The 26,494-nt window shown below is 44.5% G+C and overlaps 1 protein-coding gene across 2 annotated transcripts in view; it reads right to left on the bottom strand.

Moving 5' to 3' along the window:
* VDAC3 (voltage dependent anion channel 3) overlaps positions 1–23,312 on the bottom strand; it is a 28,906-nt gene extending 5,594 nt beyond the window's left edge. Inside the window, exons 1-8 of one of the 2 annotated variants that reach the window (XM_040346210.1) lie at positions 23,207–23,312; positions 10,987–11,057; positions 9,763–9,812; positions 9,657–9,659; positions 8,161–8,313; positions 8,017–8,069; positions 5,192–5,419; positions 4,923–5,073 (exon numbers count right to left, since the gene is read on the bottom strand). In XM_040346210.1, the coding sequence (XP_040202144.1) occupies positions 4,923–5,073; positions 5,192–5,419; positions 8,017–8,069; positions 8,161–8,313; positions 9,657–9,659; positions 9,763–9,812; positions 10,987–11,053 (705 nt within the window). In that variant the 5' untranslated portion in view covers positions 11,054–11,057; positions 23,207–23,312. The remainder of the gene's footprint in view (positions 1–4,922; positions 5,074–5,191; positions 5,420–8,016; positions 8,070–8,160; positions 8,314–9,656; positions 9,660–9,762; positions 9,813–10,986; positions 11,058–23,206) is intronic. The other variant, XM_040346211.1, reaches the window with a different exon arrangement.
* Between the last annotated feature and the right edge of the window lie 3,182 nt (positions 23,313–26,494).

Below are 26,494 nucleotides of genomic sequence, written 5' to 3'. Positions count from 1 at the left end.
ACGGATTCCATCCGAAATGAGCGGATCTTTAGGTATGTATTTACCATCTTTAGGTCCAAAATTGGCCTGACATCTCCATTGGACTTCGGGATGATGAATAGGTTGGAGTAGAAACCTAGCCCCTGTTCCAGGACTGGTACCTCTACTATTACCTCCTGGGAAAGTAGATGATCTAATGCCGAACTTAATGCGGCTCCCTTCTCCGGATCGTTTGGAATCCTCGAGGAGGAGGAAACCTTAGGAAATCTAGTTTGTAGCCTGTGGCCACGGAAGACCGTACCCACTCGTCGGGAATGCTGGCTTCCCAAATCTCTGAAAAGAGTCGCAGCCTTCCCCCCACCTTCGTGGGTGGGGGCGCCCCTTCATAAGGTTGGCTTGGGGGCTGGTTTTGCTGGTTTGCGAAACCACTGCCTTTTGCCTCTAACAGCCTGTCCTTGTGATCTGCTGTTGAAGCCGAAGCTTGCTTTTGCAGGAGGCCGTTGATACTGCTTAGTATTAGAGGGCCCCTGCCCAGGGGAATACTGTCGTTTAAACGCAGGCCCCTGAACCTTCTTCTTAGTTGGCAAGAGAGTACTCTTGCCGTTTGAAATGGTCTGAATGTATTTATCTAGGTCTTCTCCGAAGAGTCGTCCTCCATGGAAGGGGAACCCTACCAGGAGCTTCTTGCATGGGGGCTCAGCCTCCCAGCTTTTTAACCATAAGAGTCTTCTCATATGGATAAGGGATAACGATAAACGTGACGCTTGCTGGATAGAATCCTTGATTGCGTCTACCGTAAAACAAATGGCTTTAGGGACATCCGAAAATTCTTCTGCCTGCTGGGCAGGAATAAGTTTAAGCATCTGCTTAAATTGATCCGATAATGCTTGAGCAACCCCAATCGCAGCCACAGCTGGCTGTACTACTGCCCCAGCAGTAGTGAAGGAGTTCTTAAGTAGTGCTTCCAAGCGCTTATCAACTGGATCCTTGAACACCTGTATGCTTTCTACAGGGCATGTTAACGATTTGTTAACACATGAGATGGCTGCGTCCACTGCAGGAGTAGCCCATCTTTTGGAAAATTTATCTTCCATAGGATATAGGACAGAGAATCTTTTAGGTGGTAAGAAGATCTTATCTGGCTTGTTCCAATCTTGGAACAAAAAAACTCCCTCTAATAGAGGATGGATCGGAAACACAGCATTGCTTTGAGGCGCCCTCAGTGAGCCCAAAGCTGAAACCGTCGATACCTGGAGATCTGGTACTGGCAAGTTGAATGCCTTATGGACCAAGTCCGACAATCCTTGAATCCACCAGCTCTCCCTCAGGGAGACTGCCCCAGACTCCTCTGTATCCGGATCCTCGATCCCTGAACCTACTTGGTCCTTGTCCAAGAGGTCGTCCAATTCCCCTGAGGAAAGGACCTCCTCCTCTGAGGGTCCGCGCTCGGGCGACGGAGATCTATTCCGCTTACTGCCCCGCATAGCTGCGGCTATCATTTTTCCCATGCTTTTCTGCATCTCTTTTAAAGAGGTGAGTAATACCTTCTCCGTGACCATCTTAGGGTTGGACTGACTCGCGTCAGCTCCAGCCCCAGATCCCGATGGCCCCAAGGCTCCCTGTGGGGAAAGCAGCGGCATAGCTTTGTCCGAGGCCTCAGACTCTCTGGGGGAATCCCCACCTCTTGTACCCTTGTTCTTTGATGCCATGGTACAATACCGAGGTACACCCGCTACTTATTGGTACCTGGGACTTATAAATAGTTAAATGCCCAAACACCTGTTTGGGGGACAAAAAAATGCTTCCTCTCCCCTAGATGACACTTTTTTTTTTTTTTTTTTTTTAAAAAAATCTTTTTTTTTTCAAATCTAGGAAAGAAAAAACATTCTGTCCCCCTGAGTAGTATTGCAAGAAAAACTATGAGATGGAAAAGAAACAGCCTATTCCTAGGCTTGAAAAACAGTCTTTCTGAAGACTGCAATATTCTTTCTGGCCACTGTGTGTCCTCGGCGCCCCGTGCTTGCCGTTCTGGTCTTTCCTCCCTAGTTCCAAAGTATTGAATGGAACAAACAAGGAAGGGCCGCCCCTTCCTTAAGCCACTGACCCGCCCTTCCCCCCCCAGCAATCTCAAACAGGAAATGCCCCTCCCGACAGGGGGGGGGGGAAGGGAGCCTCTCTGCTCCAGCAAACTGCAGCCTGCAGCCTGGAACACACGAGGAGGTCAGCGTTTTGCCTGCATGGCAGGCACTGAGGAGGAAGACTGAATGGAGCATTGCCTGGAGGCTTGCAGGTAAGCATAGCTCTCTGACACACACATATATCTTTATATCACACAGGCCCCACTCAATGCTTTTCCAACACTACAAGGGAGGTCACATCTTATGGGGAATATACATATAGAGCCATCCTATCTTTATGATATGTGACTAGTTTGCCAGATGCAGTGCATAACTTTAGGCATGTCCCCTGTGACCCCCCAGAAAAAACCTGCTAAGAACCAAGTTCCGCAAGTTTTCCCCTCACTTACCTGCTCCATGCCGCAGGACTTTGCCAAGCAAGAGGCCCAATCTTCCCCCATCTCGGTGGGGATGTCTAGACATTCAGGCCCTGGGTTCCTATGAAGGATCCACTGTCCTGGGCCCATATAGCACTCTGGCAACAGAAACATTAGGCACCCAAAGGTTTCTAAGTTCTGGGCCCAGGGTCCAGCTCTCTAAAAAGAAAAGCATTATGGGCTATACCCCAAGGGTTTGGGGTCCGGTTACTGACCACTTTAGCGCTGAGGCTTTTTTGGACAGAACCGGTTAGCTCACCTAATCCCAAGGATGCGGAGGCAAGCTAAACCATGACTAACACCTAAGACACTGGCGTAAAAACTGAGGTACTCCTCCTATGGGAGGGGGTTATATAGGGAGGGGCATTTCCTGTTTGAAGATTGCCAGTGTCAACACCTGAAGGTACTCCATATAACCCATATAGTAATGAATATGCCGCTCTGTGTCCCGTGATGTACGATAAAGAAAAAAGAAGTTGTCTTCATCTCCTGTCCCGTGAACATATGAAGGCTTCTGTCTGATCCTGAGACACATCCACTTGGTATATTACAAAGTAAACACTGCCAGGGCTGCAGTAGAAAGGCTGAGAAATAGAGGTGAACTCTGGAAGCAAGCAGTGGCCAATGCACTGGTCATCAGTATTGTTTTGTGTCTCCCTGTGTTTTCTCCATCACTCATGTACAATGCATATTTCTGCACCGGGTGGGTGGCCATCTTGTTACAAGCAGCACTTTGCTTCCTGCTGTCAGAGTCCCCAAACAAGGCGAGCAGCATAGTAGTGACATCACTAAATCTCACTGCAAATCAAGCCTAGCAATCAGAGGAAAAAAAGTGCCTTAAAGGATCACTAAAGGAAACATTTTTTTTAGCTAAATAGCTTCCTTTACCTTACTGCAGTACTGGTTTCATGTCCTCATTGTTCGTTTTTGCTTTGATGTTGCTGTATTTCTGCTGTGATCTCCACACTTCCTGCTTGTCTGGCTCATTATGAAAAATCTCATGGGAGCTTCTCACTGTGGTCTAAGCTGTGTGTCTAAAACTCCTCAGAACCAATCAGATTCATTTTAAAAACAAAACACTGCCCTGGATTTGTTTGTTTTTGTTCTGTGTGTCTCTTTACTTCACATAAACATGAAACCAGTTTAAAACCGAAAGTGAAACTAGAGGCACATTATATGATAGCATTTAATCTATTTTTAATTATTTTTAAAAGGAATCAGTTAACGTTTATGTCTCTATACCCTGTAAACAGTCATTTCAGCTTTTCAGCATTTCAGCTTGGTAAACAACGAGAATATGGACAAACGATCGTCCATTTTTATTTTTTTCATGCTAGCCTCATATCAAAAATGAATAGGTTACTAGAGTTACGATAATTCTCTCAAGAATATAACTTCCCATGATGATGCATTTGTGATTGCAATGTATTCTGTCGTTCCCAAGCATGTACAGTCTTGGTCACTCAATTTTTTTTTTTTTTACAGACGAATAGTGTACAGGATAAACAAAAATTGTTCATTTGTATGAGAAAAATGTTCATGCTAGTCCCTTCCGATAATTTTGAATGAACAGTTGTGATTGGCTCTCGAACGCACAATCATATTATCGGACGATTGCTCCAAAAGCAGTATTTTTCATCCGATTTTCTTATAGTGTGTACTAGTCAATTGGTATCACATAGAATGAAATACAGCTATGAGACTGTAGGAGCATCTAGGCACACTTACATACCAGGACGTTTTTAGGGTACTGCTTCAGAGATTTAGAATGTATTAAGGTGAAAATCCTTCATTGCTGCAGCTGCCCCCCTTTTTCTTACCCAAACCCGTCCGTTCCAGGGACGAGCACAAGCCCAGCAGCTCCAGCCGCCGCCATCCTCTTTGGATTGATAGCAGCAGGAGACATTGGTTCCCGCTGCTGTCAATCAAGTCCAGGGACACGTGAGCAGGGGGCAAGGCCGAGTCCTGCTGTCTGTGTCAATGGACGCAGCAGCTGGACTCGTGATCGCCCCCAGTAAATGCGGGTCTCTGTGGGGGTTCCCGATGAAGAGGAGACAGGAGCGCCGCTGGACCAGAGAGGCTTCAGAATAGGCAAGTATACTACATATCTCTTCTTTACAGGGTTAGATAGAATAGTCTTAGAATAAGGGTGGGAGTTGGGTAACATTTGAATAATGAAGCAATCCCAGATGCACTGGAGTTCTAAAATCACTAACCTCCCATTTTTTCAGCCAAGAACTGGACAGCAAAGTAAGGCAGCAACTAACTGTGAAGTCCTGGACTTAGAAAACTACAAAGTAGTTTATTCTAGAGATGTCAATATTGAAACGGCAAGCTTGAAGCATTATAGGAAATGGCGGTAGCCACACAAAGTAAATAGGATACTTACAGAGAGGGTGGTGTTTGAATCCAGCTGGTACTTGGCTCCAATGCCAAAGCGTGTGTTGTTGCTACCTGCACTCCATGCCAGGCTCACAGAGGTCACCACATCCTTATTGACCTTTTGATAGATAGATCCTCCGAACTCAGTGCCGTCATTCCTGGGTGACGAAGAACCAGATGATTGTCATACAGCACATACATTACAACTGAGCTACAAAATGTTCATGCCTCATCACAGAGCAGCAGTGTTCACATGCAGCAGTGAATAACACTTACACGTTTGTATGAAGTTGGAAGTCTTCTGCCTTGTAGCCCAGGGCAAAGTTATTTTGTGCCAATCTGGATTTGGCAGTGTCGAAGGACATCTGATAGCCAGCCAGCCAGCCTTGGTAACCCAGGACTCCCCAGCCAGTGATGGTAGGACCAGCCAGGTCCAGGTCAACATCCATTCCCAGATTAGCATAGTCTCTCTTGTAGGAGGTCTTCAGCTTGGCACTCTTCTTACTGGAACACACAAAACAGTTAATTAGATTGCACATTGCCTGTACCTGATCACAACACAGGCAGCCATTTTGTGTAGAACAAGCAACTCAGGTATAAATGTACATCGATTCTGAACACCACCTGCCTCCTACATGCAAGTTAATGTTCCCTTCAATTTAGTCTGGTCACTGAACAAAGAAAATACATCATCTTTTTTTTTCTTTTGAAGGTAATAGGGTTGAAACTTATTTTCATCGCATACAAATAAAGTAACTCACTCGCATTTAATGATTTTCCAAATCAAACCACCACCCCCCAATTTTTTTTTTAGAAATTTCCTTTGTTGAGCTTCCTTTTGAAATGGTCCCCTGGCTGTGCTGCTACATTCCTATGGTCTGTGTGCCCCCTGTGCTGTCAGGACCTGTGAAGTCCTGTAGGATTATCCTCACTGTGCATGCCCCCGCATTGTACAATAGCTCTACATGGCAATAGATATGTCCTATTATCACCACTGTGATACAACTTTACATGCAGCTATTCAGAGCACTGCACACACAGCCAGAGCGGGCGAGGGACACTGATCAAAAAGTCACGCCTCTCCTCATCTTACATAGCAGTGATTGACAGTGGGATTGTGTCCCTCTAGCAATGGCAGCATGTGTAGCGTTCTGTACAGATGCATGTAGAGGAGAGTCCTACGGGACTCCATAGGTCCCAGTGGCATGTATAACAGCAATGTAACAGCTTGATCGAGAACAATTACAAAAAGAGGCTCTAAAGACATAAAAAAAATAAAAAAAAATACACACCAAGCATATAAACACTAAACCAAAAACGGCATACATATCTTAATATACATACTGTAACTCCCAATACATTTATTCCACAGCTATTCCCCATCCTGGTAGTACAAGAGTCAATATTTCTATACTACCTACCAGACGGTAGCAATGCATACAGAGCATTACCAGGATGTGAGATGTCTTCCAATATATTAATCACTCTCCGAAGACACCTCCCCTCCCCCCAGTTCATCAATACACACTAGACTAATTCCTGCAATAAGCTTCTGTGCAGTTTTTATTACCCTCTGCAGGGCATTTCTGTCATGGATTGTGCATGATTCTTGCCACAAAGAAATGTGATCTGTTAGCACACGTTCAATGGCAGCTTTATAGAAGCTAAAAAAAGTACCTGTTCTGAAAAGCCCGCCCTTCATCGCTTTCTCAAAAAGTACAGTCTCTGATGAGCCTTGCCCACCAGACGGGATACATGCCCCGTCCATGACAGGTCCTCTCAAATTATTGTTCCCAGGATGCAGAACTCCTCTACCCTCTCAACCTTCATCCTATCAATCACCACTGGTTCATCTCCCGTACCGTCCTAAAATCAATAATAATCTCCTTTGTCTTTGCTACATTAAACTAAGTTTTTCCCTTTGCACCATCCAACTAGATTTTCAATATCCTGGCAATATGCAGACTCGTCCCCCCCCCCCCCCCCCAATAATGTGGTGTCATCTGCAATTTTTATACCGAGTCCACCTCGGAGTGAGAAACACAATCACAAGTGTATAAAAGTAAAACAGAATCCGGCTTAGCACACATCCCTGTGGCGGGACCCCTGTACTAACACAGAATGAAAGGCCATTGCAAATCGTCTGTAAATTAATTTTCCCTAAAAGCAAATTTGTAGCTATCTAACCCTGGGTGAATATGCTGTTTAATATGATGTAAAATGAATATCTCAAAGCACTTTATTACAATGGGAGTCAGGGCCACAGGGCAATAATCATTAAGGTAGGTAATACTGAATTTCTTTGGAATTGGAACAATTATTGATGATTTCAAGCAAGAGGGCACCACTTGCTCTAAAGAAACATTAAGGATGTCTGCAAAGGCACATTTCTTTACAACAATCCCTAGGATGTTATCAGGTCCTGCAGCTTTCTGCTAATTAACCCTCAACAACCCAAATGCACACCCTGAGCAGAGACTTTAAAAGGCATATCCCCAGGTAGTGTTGGGAACCGAACAATAATATTCTTATTTTTATGATCGAAATGGGCATAAAACTGATTCAATTTCTCTGGTAAAGAGGCCTCATGCTCCCCCGTGTCAGCTTTTTTTATATTTTTTTATAACCTGTAGCTGACTGAATAATCTTCAGCATGGTCCTAGCACTAGTGCATCCCAGATCTGACCTAAATCCTAAAGTGGTTGTAAAGTCAGAAGGTTGTTTATCTTAGGGCATTCTAGGCCAGGGCTCTGTGTCTGAATGGACACAGGGAGCTGTGACTTGGCTTGGGTGTCACCATAGCAAGCGGCTTGCAGTAGGGGCACTCGACAGGAGGAAGGGGTCAAGAGCACAGAAGAGGGACCAGAGAAGAGGAGGATTGGGGTGCTCTTTGCAAAACCATTACACAGAGCAGCCAAGTATGACATGGTTGTCAATTTTATAGAAAGAATAATAAAAAAAAAAAAGACTTTACAATCAGTTTAATTTATACCTTTGCTTAGCCTCCCTAATCCCTACTCTTAACCTTCTCCTTGCTGCCCTAGATTCCTCACCATCATCTGAAATTAAAGACAGTATTCCTTATCTGAATTGCCACTCACCCAGTATTGGGTACGAACGCAGTATCCAGTGCCAGCTTCAGACCCGTAGCCAACTGTATAAATACAAAAAAGGCAAGGAAGACATTAACCCTTTGCACTCATGTAACACTTGCCTACTCTGTAGACAGACGTGTTGTAGCTCACCTTGTCTTCCAGGGACACTTCAGTCCCCAGGGTGTTGTCTGTGTTCCACTTCTGGGTAAAGGTGATCCCCGCCTCTTGTAGTTTGTACTTGGTTTCCAAGTTTCCAGATGCTTTCCCTGTGTCGGTGTTTGAAGAGCCACTGCTGGTAAACTCCTAGAAATACAGGACGACAAGGCAGGAGTTACTTGTAACTGACCTGCATTTATTTCTGCAGGCACTGGGAAAACAGTCCACTACAATCACCAGATATAAAGCAGACTTTCCACATTTATCCAGTAGTTACGGTGTAAAAACAATACAGGGGGCACCAGAGCAATGTAAATCTAATGAATATGTTAGGCTGCATTCACACCTGAGCGTAGGTCGTTCGGTTGTTTTTTCCGGCATTTTTGTCGCGCGTATTCATGCTTATTTGCGCGTTTGCATACAGCATCATCCGAAGTTTTTGTACTTCAATGTTTTTTATTTTAGCCAATAGGAAAAATGATCATCTTTTCATCACTTGTTGCTATGTTGGTAGATTTTTTTATCTTCTGCCTGGGTGAAATGTTCTATTGATTAAAGCGACAAAACGCCCGTAGCAGTCGCGCTAGTCACTTGAATCGAGCGTTTCTATTACTTTCTATGGGAAATAGAAACGCTCAAAAACGCCCGATTCACGCGACAAAAAAGGGTCCGGAACTTGTTTGAGCTTCAGGTGTTCGGCGTCAGGCGTTATGGAGTGGAGATGTGAACCATCTCCATAGGGTATAATGTATTTTTTTCCCCCTCGAGCGTTTTTGAGCGTCGCGCTTCAGGCGACAAAACGCTCAGGTGTGAATGCAGCCTTAAAAAAAATGTTACAGCATGCTGAGAAATGTCCGTCCGATAGGAAAATCACTTGCACAAATAGTAGCTGGCTATAAATGTAGAGACCGCAAAATGTACTAAAACTGGAAGAGAAACTATTCTATCTATAAAAAGGAAAACAATTATATTTTGGCTGATGCACAGTTTTTTTACTCTGCAAAACTAACAGTTTATGCAATCAACCATAGCAACCAACAGAAACGATTACTTACTTGACTGCAGTAAACGATAATCTAGATACTATTGGCTGTTGCCTTTGTACAGTCATTACAATTTAAATGGTTTTATCAAGAAGCCTCCAAGACTTTGTAAGGCAGTGGATTAGTAAGCATCTTTCAATAATATGGCTACAAATCATTCTGTGATCTACTTGCAAGTCTGAAATAACCTGCAACCCATCATCACCTCTACGGACTACTTTTGAAATCTGCTTATATATAATATACTTCCAACTATATCCAATGCCAGCTTGTACCCCTATATCCAATGCCAGCTTGTACCCCCTGACATGTTGTAAGAGAGAGCTGCCACAATACAGGGGACTTGTTAGTAGGATACCCAAAAGTCTTCTGTACACAGCTATAGCGGAAAAATTTAAGTGGAAAGCCCTGTACTCTTACTAAAAAATAAGGGATTTTTTGTCTTACCATCTGTAGGTGTTCCAGGCCGCATGGAAAGGAGAAGAGTTCATATTACAAATAAAACATATTGACAGACATAAAACGGTATATAAATATCCACAGTGCTACTTACAACCCCACTGGAGGACTTCGTCTTCAGCTCCAACTTCACAAGACCGAACCCTACAATAGAAACCATCACATTTCCAGTTTTTAACACAGCAGATGTTAAAGAGATTCTAAAGGTTTTTTTTTTTAATCATCAAACATGTTATATTTACCTCCTCTTCTCAGGTACTCATCTGTACTCCTGGCTCCGCCCCCACTTGCTATGGGGGCACTAGTGCATGCTTGCTTCAGAGCCCTGCTCTATGCGTTCATAAGACAGAGCCGTGTCTCAGTCCCACCCCCGCTCTTTCCTTATTGGCTCACTGCCTGTGATTAACAACAGTGTGAGCCGATGGCTCCCGCTGCCTTGTCGAGATCGAGAAAGAGATCGACCGAGAGAGACCAGGGACAGCTGAGGCTCCTGTGCACATCGCTGGATTGAGAGGAGGCTCAGGTGAATATTAGGGGGGTTGTGGGGGAGCAGCACACAAGATTTTTTAACTTTCATGCATTAAAAAAACCTTCAGCCTCTACAACCACTTTAAATGCTGAAGATCCCCCCTGCATTACTGTGTATAGATTGTTGCCATCAACTGCAACCATGGTGTAAGGGTTGGGATCGGAACACAGTGGTGATTTAGGGACCTTAGATTGTAAGCTCCTTGAGGGTAGGGACTGATTTGAATGTACAATATATATATGTGTAAAGCGCTCTGTAAATTGATGGCGCTATAGGAGTACCTGTAATAAATTATAAATGAATGTCAGTACTGATTTGACAAAAAAAAAAAAAAAAAACCTGACTAGGCAAGCTACTCAAAGCAAAGTGAAGATAGAAACAAAATGAATGTACTATAGCAATATGCAAGTGTTACATTCAAACAGGGTAGACATCAGCTAGTTCTATATCAAAATGTGTAAATATATGTCCCTGGTCTCAGGATTAGAGATCTGGCAGTTCAATAATCCCACATAAAATGTGACAGAAGCCAGACACGACCCATTAGTGTTTTTCTCAAATGTTTAGATAACGGAAATGCCTACATCTGGAATGGATCATGGCAGAAAGAATTCACTGCATTTGAATTATGAAAATCAAATAAAGGAATAAATGTTGCGCCTTTTACCTACAAAACGGGTAAAAAAAATAAAATTGCTGTACCTGCACTATATCATAAACAGGGAACCTGATAAATCTCCCCCCATCTATCTATGCTAGCTATAGGCACTTCACAATGAAAACACTTACCATAGCCTTTGTTAAAAACATCACGGGCTGCCTTGCCCAGGTCTGCATAGTTGGGTGGTACGGCCATGACTCTGTAAAAAGAAATTATTACAGTTAACAGACTTTTCTCTTTACCCGTTCTCACACCTTTCTTCTATTTTTCACTATAGAAAGATATCCAAACAGGACTATTAGAGAGAAGGATATAACCTCATGTTTTAAAGCGCTGCGCAAACTGTTGGCGCTATATAAATCCTGTATAATAATAATAATAATAATAATAATAATGTTTACTGGATCACACCAAGGCCTCTACCTCCTTCAACAGCCTAAAGTTACAACAAAAGTTGTAAATATATATTATATATATATCAAATTTTCTCATAAACTTAGGCCAAAATGTATTTTGCTACATCTCAAGAAGTTTATATTAATTGGTTTGTGTGAAAGTTATAGCGTCTACAAACTATGATATATACACCGGAATTTTTTTTATACTAGTAATGGCGGTACGACTTATAGCGAGGCTGTAATAGCGCAGTGGGAAATCTGACATCACCAGTGACACCACCACAGTGATCATACTATACACAGTCACTGGACTAATGACACTGGCTAGGAAGGGTTTAACATGTCCAGGTAATCAAGGGGTTACTCGTGTCCCCAACAAGTGTTAATGTGTGCGATATGTGCTTCTTTTTACTACATCTCCTTTTGTTCCTTCTCCCTGCTTTGCACCCTGAACCCGGAAGACTGTGCCAACCAGCCACCGCCATACTGCGACAGGTCTGCTTGTTTCAGTAAATCGTGTAGCTGTATGTCAGTCCCAGATATAGCAGGCTCGTATGCCCGCTGCACAGCAGGGAAGCTGACACGCATTGCCGGCGGCGGCGATGTCCGCCGGCCCCCCCGTGATCGCTCCACAGAGAGGCAGAACGAGGATCTGTCAATGCAACCAAACAGATCCCCGTTCTGACAGGGAAGTATTGAGTGATCGTCTGTCCCTAGTTATCAGGAACAGCGCACGCTCTCTCTCTCTACTCCCAGTCAGTGTCATTTATATAGTAATCAGTGCACTGATCACTGTATAAATGTCACTGGTCCCAAAAAAAGTGTCAAAAGTGTCTGATCTGTCCGCCGCAGTCCCGCTAGAAGTAAAAAAAAAAAAAAAAAAAAAAAAAAAAAAAAAAAAAAGAAGGATCACTGCCATTACTAGTAAAAAAAAATAATAATAAGGTTAGCCATAAATCTATCCCCTATTTTGTAGATGCTATAACTTTTGCACATACCAGTCAATATACGATTATTGCGATTTTTTTTTACCAAAAACCATGTAGAAAAATGCATATTGGCCTAAACTGATGAAGAAATTTGTCGCACGACCGCGTAATTGTCAGTTAAGATAACGCAGTGCCGCATCGCAAAAAAATGGTCTGGTCATTTAGGCCCCTTTCACACTGAGGCGTATTTCAGGCGTTTTATCGCTAAAAATAGTGCATAAATAACGCCTGAAATAATCCTGCCCCAGCATTCTCAATGTGAAAGCCCGAGGGGTTTCACAATGAGGCGATGCGCTGGCGGGAGGAAAAAAAATAAAAAATCTCCTGCAAGCAGCATCTTTGGAGCGGTGAAGGAGCGGGGCGATTACCACTCCTACACCGCTTCTCCTAAACAGCGGTAATACCCCCGGCTATACCGCCACCGCACCCAGTGTGAAAGGGGCCTAAGTTGGGAAATCTTCCGATCGGGACCCCCCCCCCCCCCCGCGACATGCGGCGGTCGGGTTCCCTCGGGGAGCGATCCGGGACGACGGCGCGGCTATTCGTTTATAGCCGCTCCGTCGCGATTGCTCCCCGAGGCTGAAGCACGGGGAGAGCCGTATGTAAACACGGCTTCCCCGTGCTTCACTGTGGCGGCGTATCGATCGAGTGATCCTTTTTATAAAGGAGACTCGATCGATGACGTCAGTCCTACAGCCACACCCTCCTACAGTTGTAAACACACACTAGGTGCACCCTAACTCCTACAGCGCCCCCTGTGGTTAACTCCCAAACTGCAACTGTCATTTTCACAATAAAGAATGCAATTTAAATGGTCCCAAAAATGTGTCAAAATTGTCCGAAGTGTCCGCCATAATGCCGCAGTCACAAAAAAAAAAATCGCTGATCGCCGCCATTAGTAGTAAAAAAAATAAAAAAAAATAACAATGCAATAAAACTATCCCCTATTTTGTAAACGCCATAAATTTTGCGCAAACCAACCGATAAATGATTATTGCAATTTTTTTTTAAGAACAATAGGTAGAAGAACACGTATCGGCCTAAACTGAGGAAAAAAAATAAGATTTATACATGTTTTTGGGGGATATTTATTATAGCAAAAAGTAAAAAATATTGAATTTTTTTCAAAATTGTCGCTCTATTTTTGTTTATAGCGCAAAAAATAAAAACCGCAGAGGTGATCAAATACCACCAAAAGAAAGCTCTATTTGTGGGGGAAAAAGGACGTCAATTTTGTTTGGGAGCCACCTCGCACGACCGCGCAATTGTCTGTTAAAGCGACGCAGTCCCGAACTGGTCCGGGGCTTAAGTGGTTAAAGGATACTTAAAATTAACATATTTACTGGCCAGATTACCAGGTAAATATTAAGAAAAAGCTGAGGAAAAAAAAAAAAGAAAAGAAAAAACAAATGCAGTCACCACATCCAATTATTGGCAAGCTGCATAATAATACATTTTTACCTTTGGGTTTAATACCACTTTTATTTCTTATTGCTGAAACTAACCATTAACTGCTAACCACAGTTTAGCAAATGGAATATCAGAACTTACAAAAGGCCTCGCCTATGATTTACCCACCAAAGAACAGTCTCTACCAGTAACCAGTCAGTGTCTTCCATCCAGAACGCCTTAACAAAAATGAAAGGCAGAAGCAGCCGATTAGGTTTTATTCAGGATGCCCAAAATGTCTGCCTCTCCTCCACAGAGGTGACCCGCCTACAGTGATAGAGAATTTATCTTCCCATACGATCAACAGGCATAGCTGTGCATGTAAATGGCAGGTGCTGAAAGCTGCGGTCACATGACCACTTAACTAATGGCATTCAGTGACAGAAGACCGCTTCCATTGTAGATATGTCGTCCCTCCTCATCACATGAGATAGTCTGGAATAAGCCTCTTATTTTTTGATGATCTAATCCATTTAAAAGATCAGAGTCCACTCAGCGGGCATACAGCACAATTTCTACACAAAACCCACCAGAGGAAATATGGCCTCATTCACCATTAAACACCTCCTCACTGCAGCCAACCAGATCCACACTTTAACCACTTGAGCTCTGAAAGATTTACCCCTTTCCTGACCAGGCCATTGCGATTCAACACTGTTACTTTAACTGACAATTGTGCGACAATATACCCAAAAAAAAAAATCCCTTTTTCCTCCCACAAATAGAGCTTTCTTTCGGTGGTATTTGATCTCCTCTTCAGCTTTTATTGTTTTGCGCTATAAACAAAAAAAAGGCTGACAATTTTGGAAAAAAATAAAATAATAATTTTACTTACTGCTATAAAAACATATCTGATAAAAATAAATAAAAATACAAATTTAAGCCAATATGTATTCTGCTGTTTTTGGTAAAAAAAATAAAATAAAAATAAAAAACCCAATAAGCTTATATTGATTGGTTTGCAAAAAAGTTATAGCGTCTACAATTTTTTTAGCAACTTATAGTGGGACTGCAATATTGCGGCGGACAAATTGGACACTAAAACAGTGATCAGTGCTAAAAAATATGCACATTCACTGTACTGACACTGGCAGGGAAAGGGTTAACATAAGGGGCAAGCAAAGAGTCAAATGTATGCCTAGGTTGTGCTTATTAACTGTGGGGGAGGTGCTTTGACTAAGGCAGTGATGGCGAACATTGGCACCCCAAGATGTTTCGGAACTACATTTCCCATGATGCTCATGCACTCTGCAGTGTAGTTGAGCATCATGGGAAATGTAGTTCCAAAACATCTGGGGTGCCAAGGTTCGCCATCACTGACTAGGGGAAGGCAGAGATCTGTGTTCCTGCTTAGCAAAAACACAGGATCAAAGCCTTCTGCTTGTGTCCCAAATGATTGGCGGGTCCCGGCAGACTCGATGTTTGGCTCTCCCTGTGTCGAATAACAGCAGGAGCGGGTGGCTGGCGGCGCACAAGTCCCAGACCATCAAGTGTCAGCTCACATACTAGACATGATCTGGCACAGAGCAGCCACCCTGCCGCAAAGAGGTTAAAGAAAAATGGAAGAATCTGGTTACTACAGAGAACAACTTTTTTTTTTTTTTTAACCAGTTCCATACCGCAGGCCATCATATGACATCCTCGGCTTTCATTGATGATATCTGAATGCTGCCTGCAGCTACAGGCATTATTCCAGATATCGTTTTTTGCACTGGCGATTTCCTACACCACAAGAACGATCATAGCGGCTGTTCAGTTCCTGCCAATCTTGTTTTCCATATCTCATGTTCAGTCAGGTTGGATGGGGACCTTCAAGGGACAGCCATTTTCAGGGTCTCTCCAAAGATGTACAATCGGGTTCAAGTCTGGGCCACTCTAGGACATTCAGAGTTGTCCCTAAGCAACTCCTGTGTTGTCTTGGCTATGTGCTTCGGGTTGCCCTCAACCCTGACCAGTCTCCCAGTCCTGCTGCTGAAAATCATCCCCATAGCATGATGCTACCACCACCATGCTTCACTGTTGGGATGGTACTGAGCAGGTGATAAGCGGTGCCTGGCTTCCTCCACACATAACATTTAGAATTGAGGCCAAACAGTTCAATCTTAGTTTCATCAGACCAGAGAATTTTAGAGTCCTTCAGGTGCTTTTTTGCAAACTCCAAGTGGGCTTGTGTGTGTTGCACAGAGGAGAGGCTTCGGTGTAGCCTCTCTGTCATAAAGCCCAGATCGGTGGAGGGCTGCAGAGATGGTTGTCCTGGAACTTTGTCCCATCTCCACATAGGATCTCAGTCAGAGTGACCATCGGACGAAGGCCCTTCTCCCCCGATTGCTCAGTTCGGCCAGACGACCAGCTCTTGCAAAAGTCCTGGTTGTGCCAAACTTCTTCTATTTGAGAATTATGGAGGCCACTGTTCTCTTGGGAACCTTCAGTGCAGTAGAAATATTTTTTGCAGTTCCTTTGACCTCATGGCTTTTGCTCTGATACAGTATGCATTGTCAGCTGTGAGGCCTTTTAGCCCTGGTTCACATTGCAGCGATTTGACATGGCAAATCGCCAGGTATTGCCGGCAATGGCACCGTCTGAATCGGTTGCGTCCGGCACCGGTTCCCAAAAGTAGTTTCTGTACTACTTTTGGCGACTTTGGGGTGCAAGTTCAATAGACATCTGTGCAGAAACGCACACAGATGTCAGGACTGAAATGCGGGAATGAAATTGTGCCAGTTCAGCTGAACAGGCACAATTTCATTCCCGTTGTCAGTGTGAACCTGGGCTTAGAGAGTGGTGCGCGCTTTTCCAAATCATGTCTAATCTATTATATTTACCACAAGTGGACTCCACATCTAAGCAACGATCAAGAGAAATGAGACACCCGAGATAAGTTTCAAGTGTTGTTGCAAAGGGTCTGAATATTTATGCCAATGTGATATCTGTCTTTCCTTTTTCATACACTTGCAAACATTTCTAAAATTCTGTTTTCACTTTGTCATTATAAGGTACAGAGCGTAGAGTAAAAAAATAAATAAAATTCTCATTAAACAATTGTATCAGACCGCAACATAACAAATTGAAAAAAAAAGTAAAGGGGGGTCTGAATACTTTATTCATGCAGTGTGTGAAATCTGTGCTACTTGATGCCATTTATGCCCATTTTCCTGCAAAGCTCCACCATGACTGCCACACTGAATACAGTTTCAGCAAATATGAATTGCAATATTGCATAACTGTGTCACTAACCACATGCCAACCGCCGCTCGCAGATATACGTTGGCAGAATGGCACTGGCAGGCAAAAGGACGTGTATATATACGTCCTCGTTAAGAAGCGGCATTGTGGACACGCGCATGCCCCGTGTCTCTGACCGCGGGTCCCGCGGACTCGATGTCCACGGGCATGCCCGCGATCGTGTCACAGTGAGGAAGAAGGGGGAAATACTGATGTAAACAAGCATTTTCCCGTCCTAGTGACAGGACAGTGTACACAGCTTCTTATAATCGGAAGCGGTGATCACTGTCCTTTCACACACAGCGCATCCCCACTACAGTAAGAAGCACTCACTAGGGCACACTTAACCCCTACAGCGCCAACTAGTGGTTAACCTCTTCATTGCCAGTGTAATTTTCACAGTAATCAGTGCATTTTTATAGCACTGATTGCTGCAAAAATGACAATGGTCCCAAAAATGTGTCAAAAGTGTCCGCCATAATGTTGCAGTTACAAAAAAAAAAAAAAAAAACGCTGATCGCCGCCATTACTAGTAACAATTTTTTTTATAAAAATGCCATAAAACATCTTCCCTGATGTAAAGCGCTGCGCAAACTGTTGGCGCTATATAAATCCTGTATAATAATAAAACTATCCCCCATTTTGTAGACGCTATAACTTTTGCGCAAACTCATCATTAAATGCTTATAGCGATTTTTTTAACAAAAATATGTAGAAGAATACGTATCAGCCTAAACTGAGGAGAAAATGTTTATATATATATTTTTTGGGGATATTTATTATAGCAAATAAATATTGAATTTTTATCAAAATTTTCGCTATATTTTTGTTTATAGCACGCAAAAAAAAAAAGAAAGCGCAGAGGTGATCAAATACCACCAAAAGAAAGCTATATTTCTGGGGAAAAAAAAAAACACGTCAATTTTGTTTGGGAGCCACGTCGCGCAATTGTCAGTTAAATTGACGCAGTGCCGAATCGCAAAAAGTGGCCCGATCTTTGACTAACAAAATGGTCCGGGGTTTAAGTGGTTAAACCAACCCCTTCCCACGAAGGCCCCCCACAAAATCCCCTCCCTCCAGCAACAACAGATCACTGAGAAACATAAGACCCAACCAGCAACAATAGACCCTTCAGCACACCCCGGCACCCCTTGCCATTACATATATTCAGTGCTGGAGATGCCGAAACTGTGTTTCCCCGCAATACTGCTAGAAAAATAAAATGCATATGCATTTCAGACTACAGATAAGTAAAACAGTTTGTAAAGGAACCCCTCTGAGGGTGTACTGTGCCGTTTTGCCCCCAAAGTCCAGTTTCAGTAGTATGACTACTCCATACAGTGCATGGCATGGTTCAGGATGACACCTGCCCTCCTAATAACCTAAAGTATGCCAGCTAGTCAAAGCCGCATCTGTAACATAAATGTATGTGCAATAGGTGAAAAGTCTTTAAAATGATGTGGAATGAAGGAAAACCTGCACTTATATACTTGGTTTATAGGGTTGTCATAGAACTAAATGACAAGGTTCAAAATGCCAACCCCTCCCTTCCCCCACCTCCAGAGATTCTGCAGAGCTTCCATTAGCAAGGGATTGATACCTCCCTGTTCCTGGCCAGATACAGACTGACAGCGTGTGATCAAGTTCTACAGGAATCCTGCCACAAATTGCAGCCAGCAACAAAATCGCAAGTGTGATCCAACTAGGCAATACTACAGGCCGGTGGTCCTCATTTATAAAATTGTTTCTCCAACAATTGTATTTCCTAATTATGTTTTCAGTACAGGAAAGGGGGGGGGGATCAGATTGGTCCCCAGGGGAAGTCACACTACAGACACTTAGTGGTTGTACAACCACTTCTCCCCTCAGCTAAGCCTAGATTAATGCCGCGTACACACGATCATTTTTCAGCATGTAAAAAAACTATGTTTTTCAGCCTCTAGAAAAACCAACGTTTTTCCGACTTCATCATTAAAACAACGTTGCCCACACAACGATCGTTAAAAAAAAAAAATGCTCTAGCAAAGCGCGGTGACGTACAACACGTACAATGGCACTATAAAGGGGAAATTCCATTCGGATGGCGCCACCCTTTGGGCTGCTTTTGCTGATTTCGTGTTAGTAAAAGACGATTTGTGATTTTCTGTCCGTTACAGCGTGATGAATGTGCTTACTCCATTATGAACGGTAGTAGTTTTACCAGAACGAGCGCTCCCGTCTCATAACTTGCTTCTGAGCATGCGCAGGTTTTTCACGTCGTTTTAGCCCTCACACCATCATTTTTTACAACCCGAAAAACTACATGGTTTAAAACGTTGTTAAAAAATGCAGCATGTTCGAATTTTTTTTTTTTTAACGTTTTTCAGGACCCGAAAAATGCTGTGAAGCCCACACACGATCGTTTTAAATGACATTTTTTAAAAAGTTATTTTTTACAAGCCGAAAACGATCGTGTGTACGCGGCATAAGGCTTACCTGTAGGTGCTGGAAATATCTCCTAAACCTCCATGGCTTAGGAGACATTTACAATAGAGACGATCGTTGATGTCTACGGCGCATGTGTCGTAGACAACAGCGCAGGCACACTTTAGAAGCGCTGATCGTGCCGTTTTTAAAGGAGGTCATGCCGTGTCTGGCGGCTCACACGAGCAAGCAGAATCGGCTACATGGAGGCGCCCAAAGTGTTTTGTTATAAGCCACACCCCCAATGTGGTAAACCCTGCCCCCAGGGCTTAATCATGGAGGTGCATCGCGGCTATGGAATGTGTACACCCCCCAGCCGCTGCGGCTAAAGGGGGCAGCAGTAAAAATGCAGCTCGACTACATGGTTTCACCCCCAACCTCACACAGTCCACCGTTTGTAACAATGTAATAAAAGCACCCACAATAATAAGCAAAAGTCTATTTATTACATTGTTAACCACTTCCCGACCTCCTCATGTACATTTACGACGGCAGAATGGCACGGACAGGCACAATCACGTACCTGTACGTGCCTGCCTAGACGTGGGTCGGGGGTCCGATCGGGACCCCCCCCGGTACATGCGGAGGTCGGGTCCGCTCGGGGAGCGATCCGGGACGACGGCGCGGCTATTTGTTTTTAGCCGCTCCGTCGCGATCACTCCCCGGAGCTGAAGAACGGGGAGAGCCGTGTGTAAACACGGCTTCCCCGTGCTTCACTGTGGCGGCGCATCGATCGAGTGATCCCCTTTATAGGGGAGACTCGATCGATGATGTCAGTCCTACAGCCACACCCCCCTACACTAGTAAACACATACACAGTGATCCCTAAATGTTACAGCGCCCCCTGTGTTTAACTCCCAAACTGCAACTGTCATTTTCACAATAAAGAATGCAATTTAAATGCATTTTTTGCTGTGAAAATGACAATGGTCCCAAAAATGTGTCAAAATTGTCCGAAGTTTCCGCCATAATGTCGCAGTCACGAAAAAAATCGCTGATCGCCGACATTACTAGTAAAAAAAATAATAATGCAAAAAAATATCCCCTATTTTTTAAACGCTATAAATTTTGCGCAAACCAACCGATAAACGATTATTGCGATTTTTTTTACCAAAAATAGGTAGAAGAATACGTATCGGCCTAAACTGAGGGAAAAAAATTTTATATATGTTTTTGGGGGATATTTATTACAGCAAAAAGTAAAAAATATTGCATTTTTTTCAAAATTGTCGCTCTATTTTTGTTTATAGCGCAAAAAATAAAAACCGCAGAGGTGATCAAATACCACCAAAAGAAAGCTCTATTTGTGGGGAAAAAAGGACGCCAATTTTGTTTGGGAGCCACGTCGCACGACCGCGCAATTGTCTGTTAAAGCGACGCAGTCCCGAACTGTAAAAAAAACCTTGGGTCTTTAGGCTGCATATTGGTCCGGGGCTTAAGTGGTTAAACTCCATTAGAACTCACATTTTATGAAAAGCCGTCAAAGATACAGCATGAAGGACTTTCATGAAAATGCACATTCTAATAAAGTTTAATGGCATCACACCTAAAAAATAAAATAAAAAAACGCACCACAGAGCTGTGTGCAGGGCCTAAGGACACATTCACAATAGCAGTTAGGGGGCAGTTAAGCCCTGCAGTTGCATTTTTTACCACCCCCCTCAACCACTGTTTCTTCAGCTGCAGAGCAGGGTTGCCAAACTCCTGCAGCATTTTTTACTGACAAAACATGGAAAATTTACTGACGGAGCACATTTTTTTTTACTGACAACCTGAGAAATGACAGAACTCCAACACAGTGAATATTTGAACAGTATAAACTTGATATGAAAACACGGACAATACCGATAACACAGTAATTTACACGTAAAAAGTCAACACAGCATGAAATGATCAGCCCCTGATATTTACTGGCAGTTGTAAAAAAAGAAAAAAAAAAAAAGATTTTTACAAACTGCCAGTAAATTTCCTGGCGGTTGGCAACCCTGCTGCAGAGGCAGCAGCAAGGGGTGCCCACGCATATGCTGCACCAGGAAATATACCCCATTACTTTTAACGGGCAAGCTCAAACCATTCATGTGAATGGGGCCGCTCTGCAATCACCCTGCAAGTGTGTGCAATGCACAGGGTTGTGACACGCTAGTGCGGGGTTCAAGGGGTAAAGCAGGCGTGATGACACAACGCCGCCTGTCAGAGATCAAAGCAAGTGTCAGCGAGCCCCAAGGTCTTGTTTATATCTGCTTTGCTGTTTGAAGTGTGATCAGCGCTCAGATCGCTCTTTAGAGAGCAATAGACAGGCGGCGAGAAGACCTTGTAACCCCCCATAGACCCCTTTCACACTGAGGTGGTGCCGGCGTTAGCCAAAAAAGCGCCTCTAGTTTTAGCGGCACTTTAACACTTTTATAGCAGCGCTTTTCGGCCGCTAGCTGGACACTTTTAACCCTCTTTTACTAGCGCCCGTGTTTCGGCGCTGCCGAGGTGCACAATGGGCAGGGGAGGAGCGCTGTATACACCACTCCCGCACCGCCCCAAAGATGCCGCTTGCAGGACTTTTTTTCCCCCCATCCTGCAAGCGTACCGCCCCACTGTGAAAGCACTTGGGCGCTTGAGCGGGTCGATTTTCAGGCACTATTTTTGGTGTGAAAGGGGTCTAAATCCTGGGCAACAGCACCACACTCACAACCGGTTGTGGGGAAGTTGCAGCACCGCCCCATTCACAGTAGCGCACATATAATGCGACGAGGGATAATTCCTGCCGCACCCAGGAAGCAAAGCGTAGTGGTCGCAGCACGTCTACCCCCCAGGTCAATGCCTTCGCAGCAAAACAGGAATGGTTGAGCAGGAGATAAAAAAGCAGCTCAAACCTGGAGTTTTACCCCCCCCCCAATCGCGAGTGTAAACGAGCCCAAAGAAAAGAGTGCCGATGCCACTTGTGCTGCTGGCGTAATCTGTGCATCCCCCTGCCACGGGGACTTGTAGTCTTTCCATTCACAGATCAATGTAAATGCATGATGTGGGCGAGGAGGCGGAACCACACTAACAACACATCTCTGTGGGGAGAAGTACCCCAAGATTCAGGTATGGGGGGGGGGGGGGGGAGGTGGTTGGGGGGATGTGACCACATTGTATTACACCCTTAGGCTGCATTCACAGGGACGCCTCGCTTGTTTTCCCGTATGAGTCTTGCGGCAGCACAGGGCAGACCCCTCACTGGAATGGGCTCCTCTTTGTGCGCCAAAGCAGCTCATGTATCTTTTGTGGCACTGAGCCAAGCGTTTTTTTGTTTTGCGTGATGCCAAGCAGAAAAACGCAGGTTACCTACACACATTTGAAATGCCATTAAAAATAATGGCGCTGTATTGTGCTTTTTTTTTTTTTTTGCAGAACACTCAGGTGTGAATGCGGTCTAAATATTGGGGGGGGGGGTGGTAAAAAAAGGTGGAGGGTTCCTTTAAAGGTGCCACTGTCAGCTTTGTGACACCCCAAGATGACCCCACCCCCCTCTATACACTGACCCCTCCCATATCACACATGTGTAACCCCCCCTCATCCACGGACACTTCTCCCCAATGACTGGTCCCTGTCCCCCATAGATAAGGGGCCCCTCTCAGGCCTGCGGCCCCCCACACTCCTGGCCTCATTCCCCCCACCCCTGTCCTCCTCTATAGCCCACCATGATATATCCTATATCCTGGGCGTCTGTGAGGGGACCACAAGGCTCAGCATGTCCAGCAGCACAGGTCATTGTGGCCCCTTCACAGGGTGCCTAGAGCTGAATGAGAACCCCATCCCCCCTCTCATTGTCTGCCCCGAGCGACCCCAGTCACCTGTCCCCAGCTGAAGGTCTCTGCGTCTCTCAGCGTCAGGCGCATGCGCGAATCCCCCAACACTACCGTAGGACCACGTGACACGCCCCGCCACGCCCCCCAAGCGCTTGCGGCAAGCCGCACTCTCGTCTCATTGGCTGACGGGGAGTCGGAGGACTTCACGGCCCGCCGCAAGATCAGTTATCATCATAGAGTCCCGCGTGGTGTGTAGAAGGAACTGCCTCTCTATCTGTGCTGTCATCTCTATCTGTAAGTTTGCACTGCACGGAGCCAGAGGCTTGTGTTGGTTACCATGGGGTTGGAGTATGGCTGTTTGAATACTAAAAACAAGCAGGCCACCCCCAGAAACAGAAATAAAAACAGATACACGGATCCTTTAGATTGTAAGGGCCAGATTCACAAAAGGGATACGACGGCGTATCTGCTGATACGCCGTCGTATCCCTGTTTCTATCTATGCGGCTGATTCATAGAATCAGTTACGCATAGATATCCCTAAGATCTGACAGGTGTAATTGTTTTACACTGTCGGATCTTAGGATGCAGTACCGCGGCCGCCGCTGGGGGGATTTTGCGGCGTAAACCAGCGTTGCGTATGCAAATTAGCAGTTACGGCGATCCACAAAATTTTTTCCCGTCGTTACGTCGCCGCAAGTGTTAGTTTACCGTCGCAAAAATAGGGTACCTTTTACAAAGTGTAAACTTAGTACACCATGTAAAAGTATACCCGTCTTTCCCGCATCGCTTTCGATTTTTTTTTTTTCCCAGGGCAAGTCTTTTTTACCCGTCGCGATTCACAAAACGTCGGCGCGTCGTAACTTCGCGCAAAGCACGTCGGGAAATTTGCGACGGGAGCATGCGCAGTACGTCCGGCACGGGAGCGCGCTTAATTTAAATGGGACTCGCCCCCTTCGATTGGGCCCACCTTGCGCCGGACGGATTGAGGATACGCCGCAAATTTCCAGGTAAGTGATTTGTGGATCGGGCACTTTTTGCGGCAGTGTAACCTAAATCGGTTACGTTACGCTGCGCCGCCTGGCTGTGAATCTGGCCCTAAGCTCTTATGAGCAGTGCCCTCTGACTCCTCCTGGCTGGGATTGTAAAAAGTAGGGTTGTCCCGATACCACTTTTTAGGACTGAGTACAAGTACCGATACTTTTTTTCAAGTACTCACCGATACCAAATACCGATACTTTTTTTTTTATTGTGTCCCCAAATGCAGCCATGTACCCCCACAAATGCAGCCATGTCCCCCCCCATATATGCAGCCATGTCCCCCCATATGCAGCCATGTCTCCCCCCATATCTGCAGCCATGTCTCCCCCCATATCCAGCCATGTCCCCCCCATATATGCAGCCATGTCCCCCTTACCTGCATGGCAGTGCATGCCACCGCCGCCGCTTGGTTAATACGGGCGAGGAACATTACAGCTTTCATTTGAATAACTGTAATGATTTGCGCTGCGTATAGACACTCCCCATTGCTCGGGATTGGACAGTTCACCCGAGCAAGAGGGAGTGTCTATACGCGGCGCGGCGGGAAACACTACAGCTATTCAAATGAAAGCTGTAATTTTCCCCGCCCGTATTAACCAAGCGGCGGCAGCGGGGATGCGGCGTAACGGCGGGGGGGGGGTGTTATCGGATGAGGCATCGGGGGTACTCCCGCAAATACTCTGAATCGGTCCCGATACCGATACTAGTATCGGTATCGGGACAACCCTAGTAAAAAGGGAATCGCCAATATCAGTTTTTAAGACCCAGTACCGATACCTCTCATCACATACTCACCCATAACAATTACTGATACTTATTTTAACCACTTGGGGACCGGAAGGATTTACCCCTTTAATGACCAGGCCACTGCGATTCGGCACTGCGTTGCTTTAACTGACAATTGCGCAGTCGTGCGACGTGGCTCCCAAACAAAATTAGCGTCCTTTTTTCCCCACAAATTGAGCTTTCTTTTGGTGGTATTTGATCACTTCTGCGATTTTTTGTTTTTTTTGCGCTATAAACAAAAATAGAGCGACAATTCTGAAAAAAAATCATATTTTTTACTTTTTGCTATAATAAATATCCCCCAAAAATATATAAAAAAAATAATTTCCTCAGTTTAGGCCGATGCGTATTATTCTACATATTTTTCGTAAAAAAAAAAAGTGTAATTTCTTCACATGAAAAGATGGAATAAAATATTTAAAAAAATGTGAGGGGTGTACTCACTTTTGTGATATATTGTATACATGAATAGAAACTGTTTATTGAATGAAAAGATTTATACTGTACAGATTGTGTATTGAGGGCTAGGAGGTGGGGAAGCTCTGTTGTTTGGGGAGCTAAGAGATTGGGGGAGCCTGTATCCACCCAAGGGGAAGGGGAGGGGAGGGAGGTTTCCCCTCTTCGTCCTGGGCACCAGTTGACCTTGTCTCGGCACTGCCTATGTGAGAAAGCTCATATATGACTTACATATGTGGTAATCAAGGACGAACAGGAAATAATACACATCAAGTTTCTATGGTCTTCGATATTTTCCAACTTTTTTGGTATGTATTTCTCCCAAGTAAGCCAGAAAATCACTAAGAAGGTCATGAACGCTCTGATGCAAAAATCTAATATTTTGTTAATGAGGCAGGTTAAAATACTTACAGAGAAAGTAATGGTAAATAGACATAGCTAATAGGTAGTCCATCTCCCAGCAGTAGTCTCTATATGGTTTTCACAAGTCCAGTGTGCCACATGTATCATACTAGTAGAAGAGACACCGCTGTTGTTGTCAGCTAAGCTCCAGACAACAGTCTCCACACCAGAATGACCGCCAAGTTCTATATATGACTTGGAGCCCGTCCATGCATCAGAGCATGATATTCAAAGCAATGACCTTGTGATACGCATCAAACCAGCCTAACACGGCTGACATAGCTCAAAATTAGGCAAACACTTAAAAACATTATGATTTGCAGGGCTTCCGTTCAAGCTCATCACAAGTTGGCATATTGATCACACATAATTTATACTTATCAGTTCTCCTTGTATCAGGTCCAGAGTAGGGAAAGAATAAAAAAAAAAGGGTGACAAGGCCAATGCACCTAGCCTGACGGGTTTCGTCTGTACATCCAGCTGCATCAGAGGCTTCCATTTACCTGCCCTGGACTACATCCATAAATGCCCAAAAGATGGACAAGGTTTGATAAAACTGGGAGCACATGAGGAGGTTACGTGCACCGTTATGCAAACAATGTGACGAGGCCACCATCCTAAGTCACAGTGTAAAGATAGCTGGTCAAAT

The sequence above is a fragment of the Rana temporaria genome, chromosome 3 (genome assembly GCF_905171775.1).
Source record: "Rana temporaria chromosome 3, aRanTem1.1, whole genome shotgun sequence".
Taxonomy (NCBI): domain Eukaryota; kingdom Metazoa; phylum Chordata; class Amphibia; order Anura; family Ranidae; genus Rana; species Rana temporaria.
The sequence above is the reverse complement of the archived record's forward strand: the minus strand, read 5'-3'. Positions and strand labels throughout refer to the sequence as shown.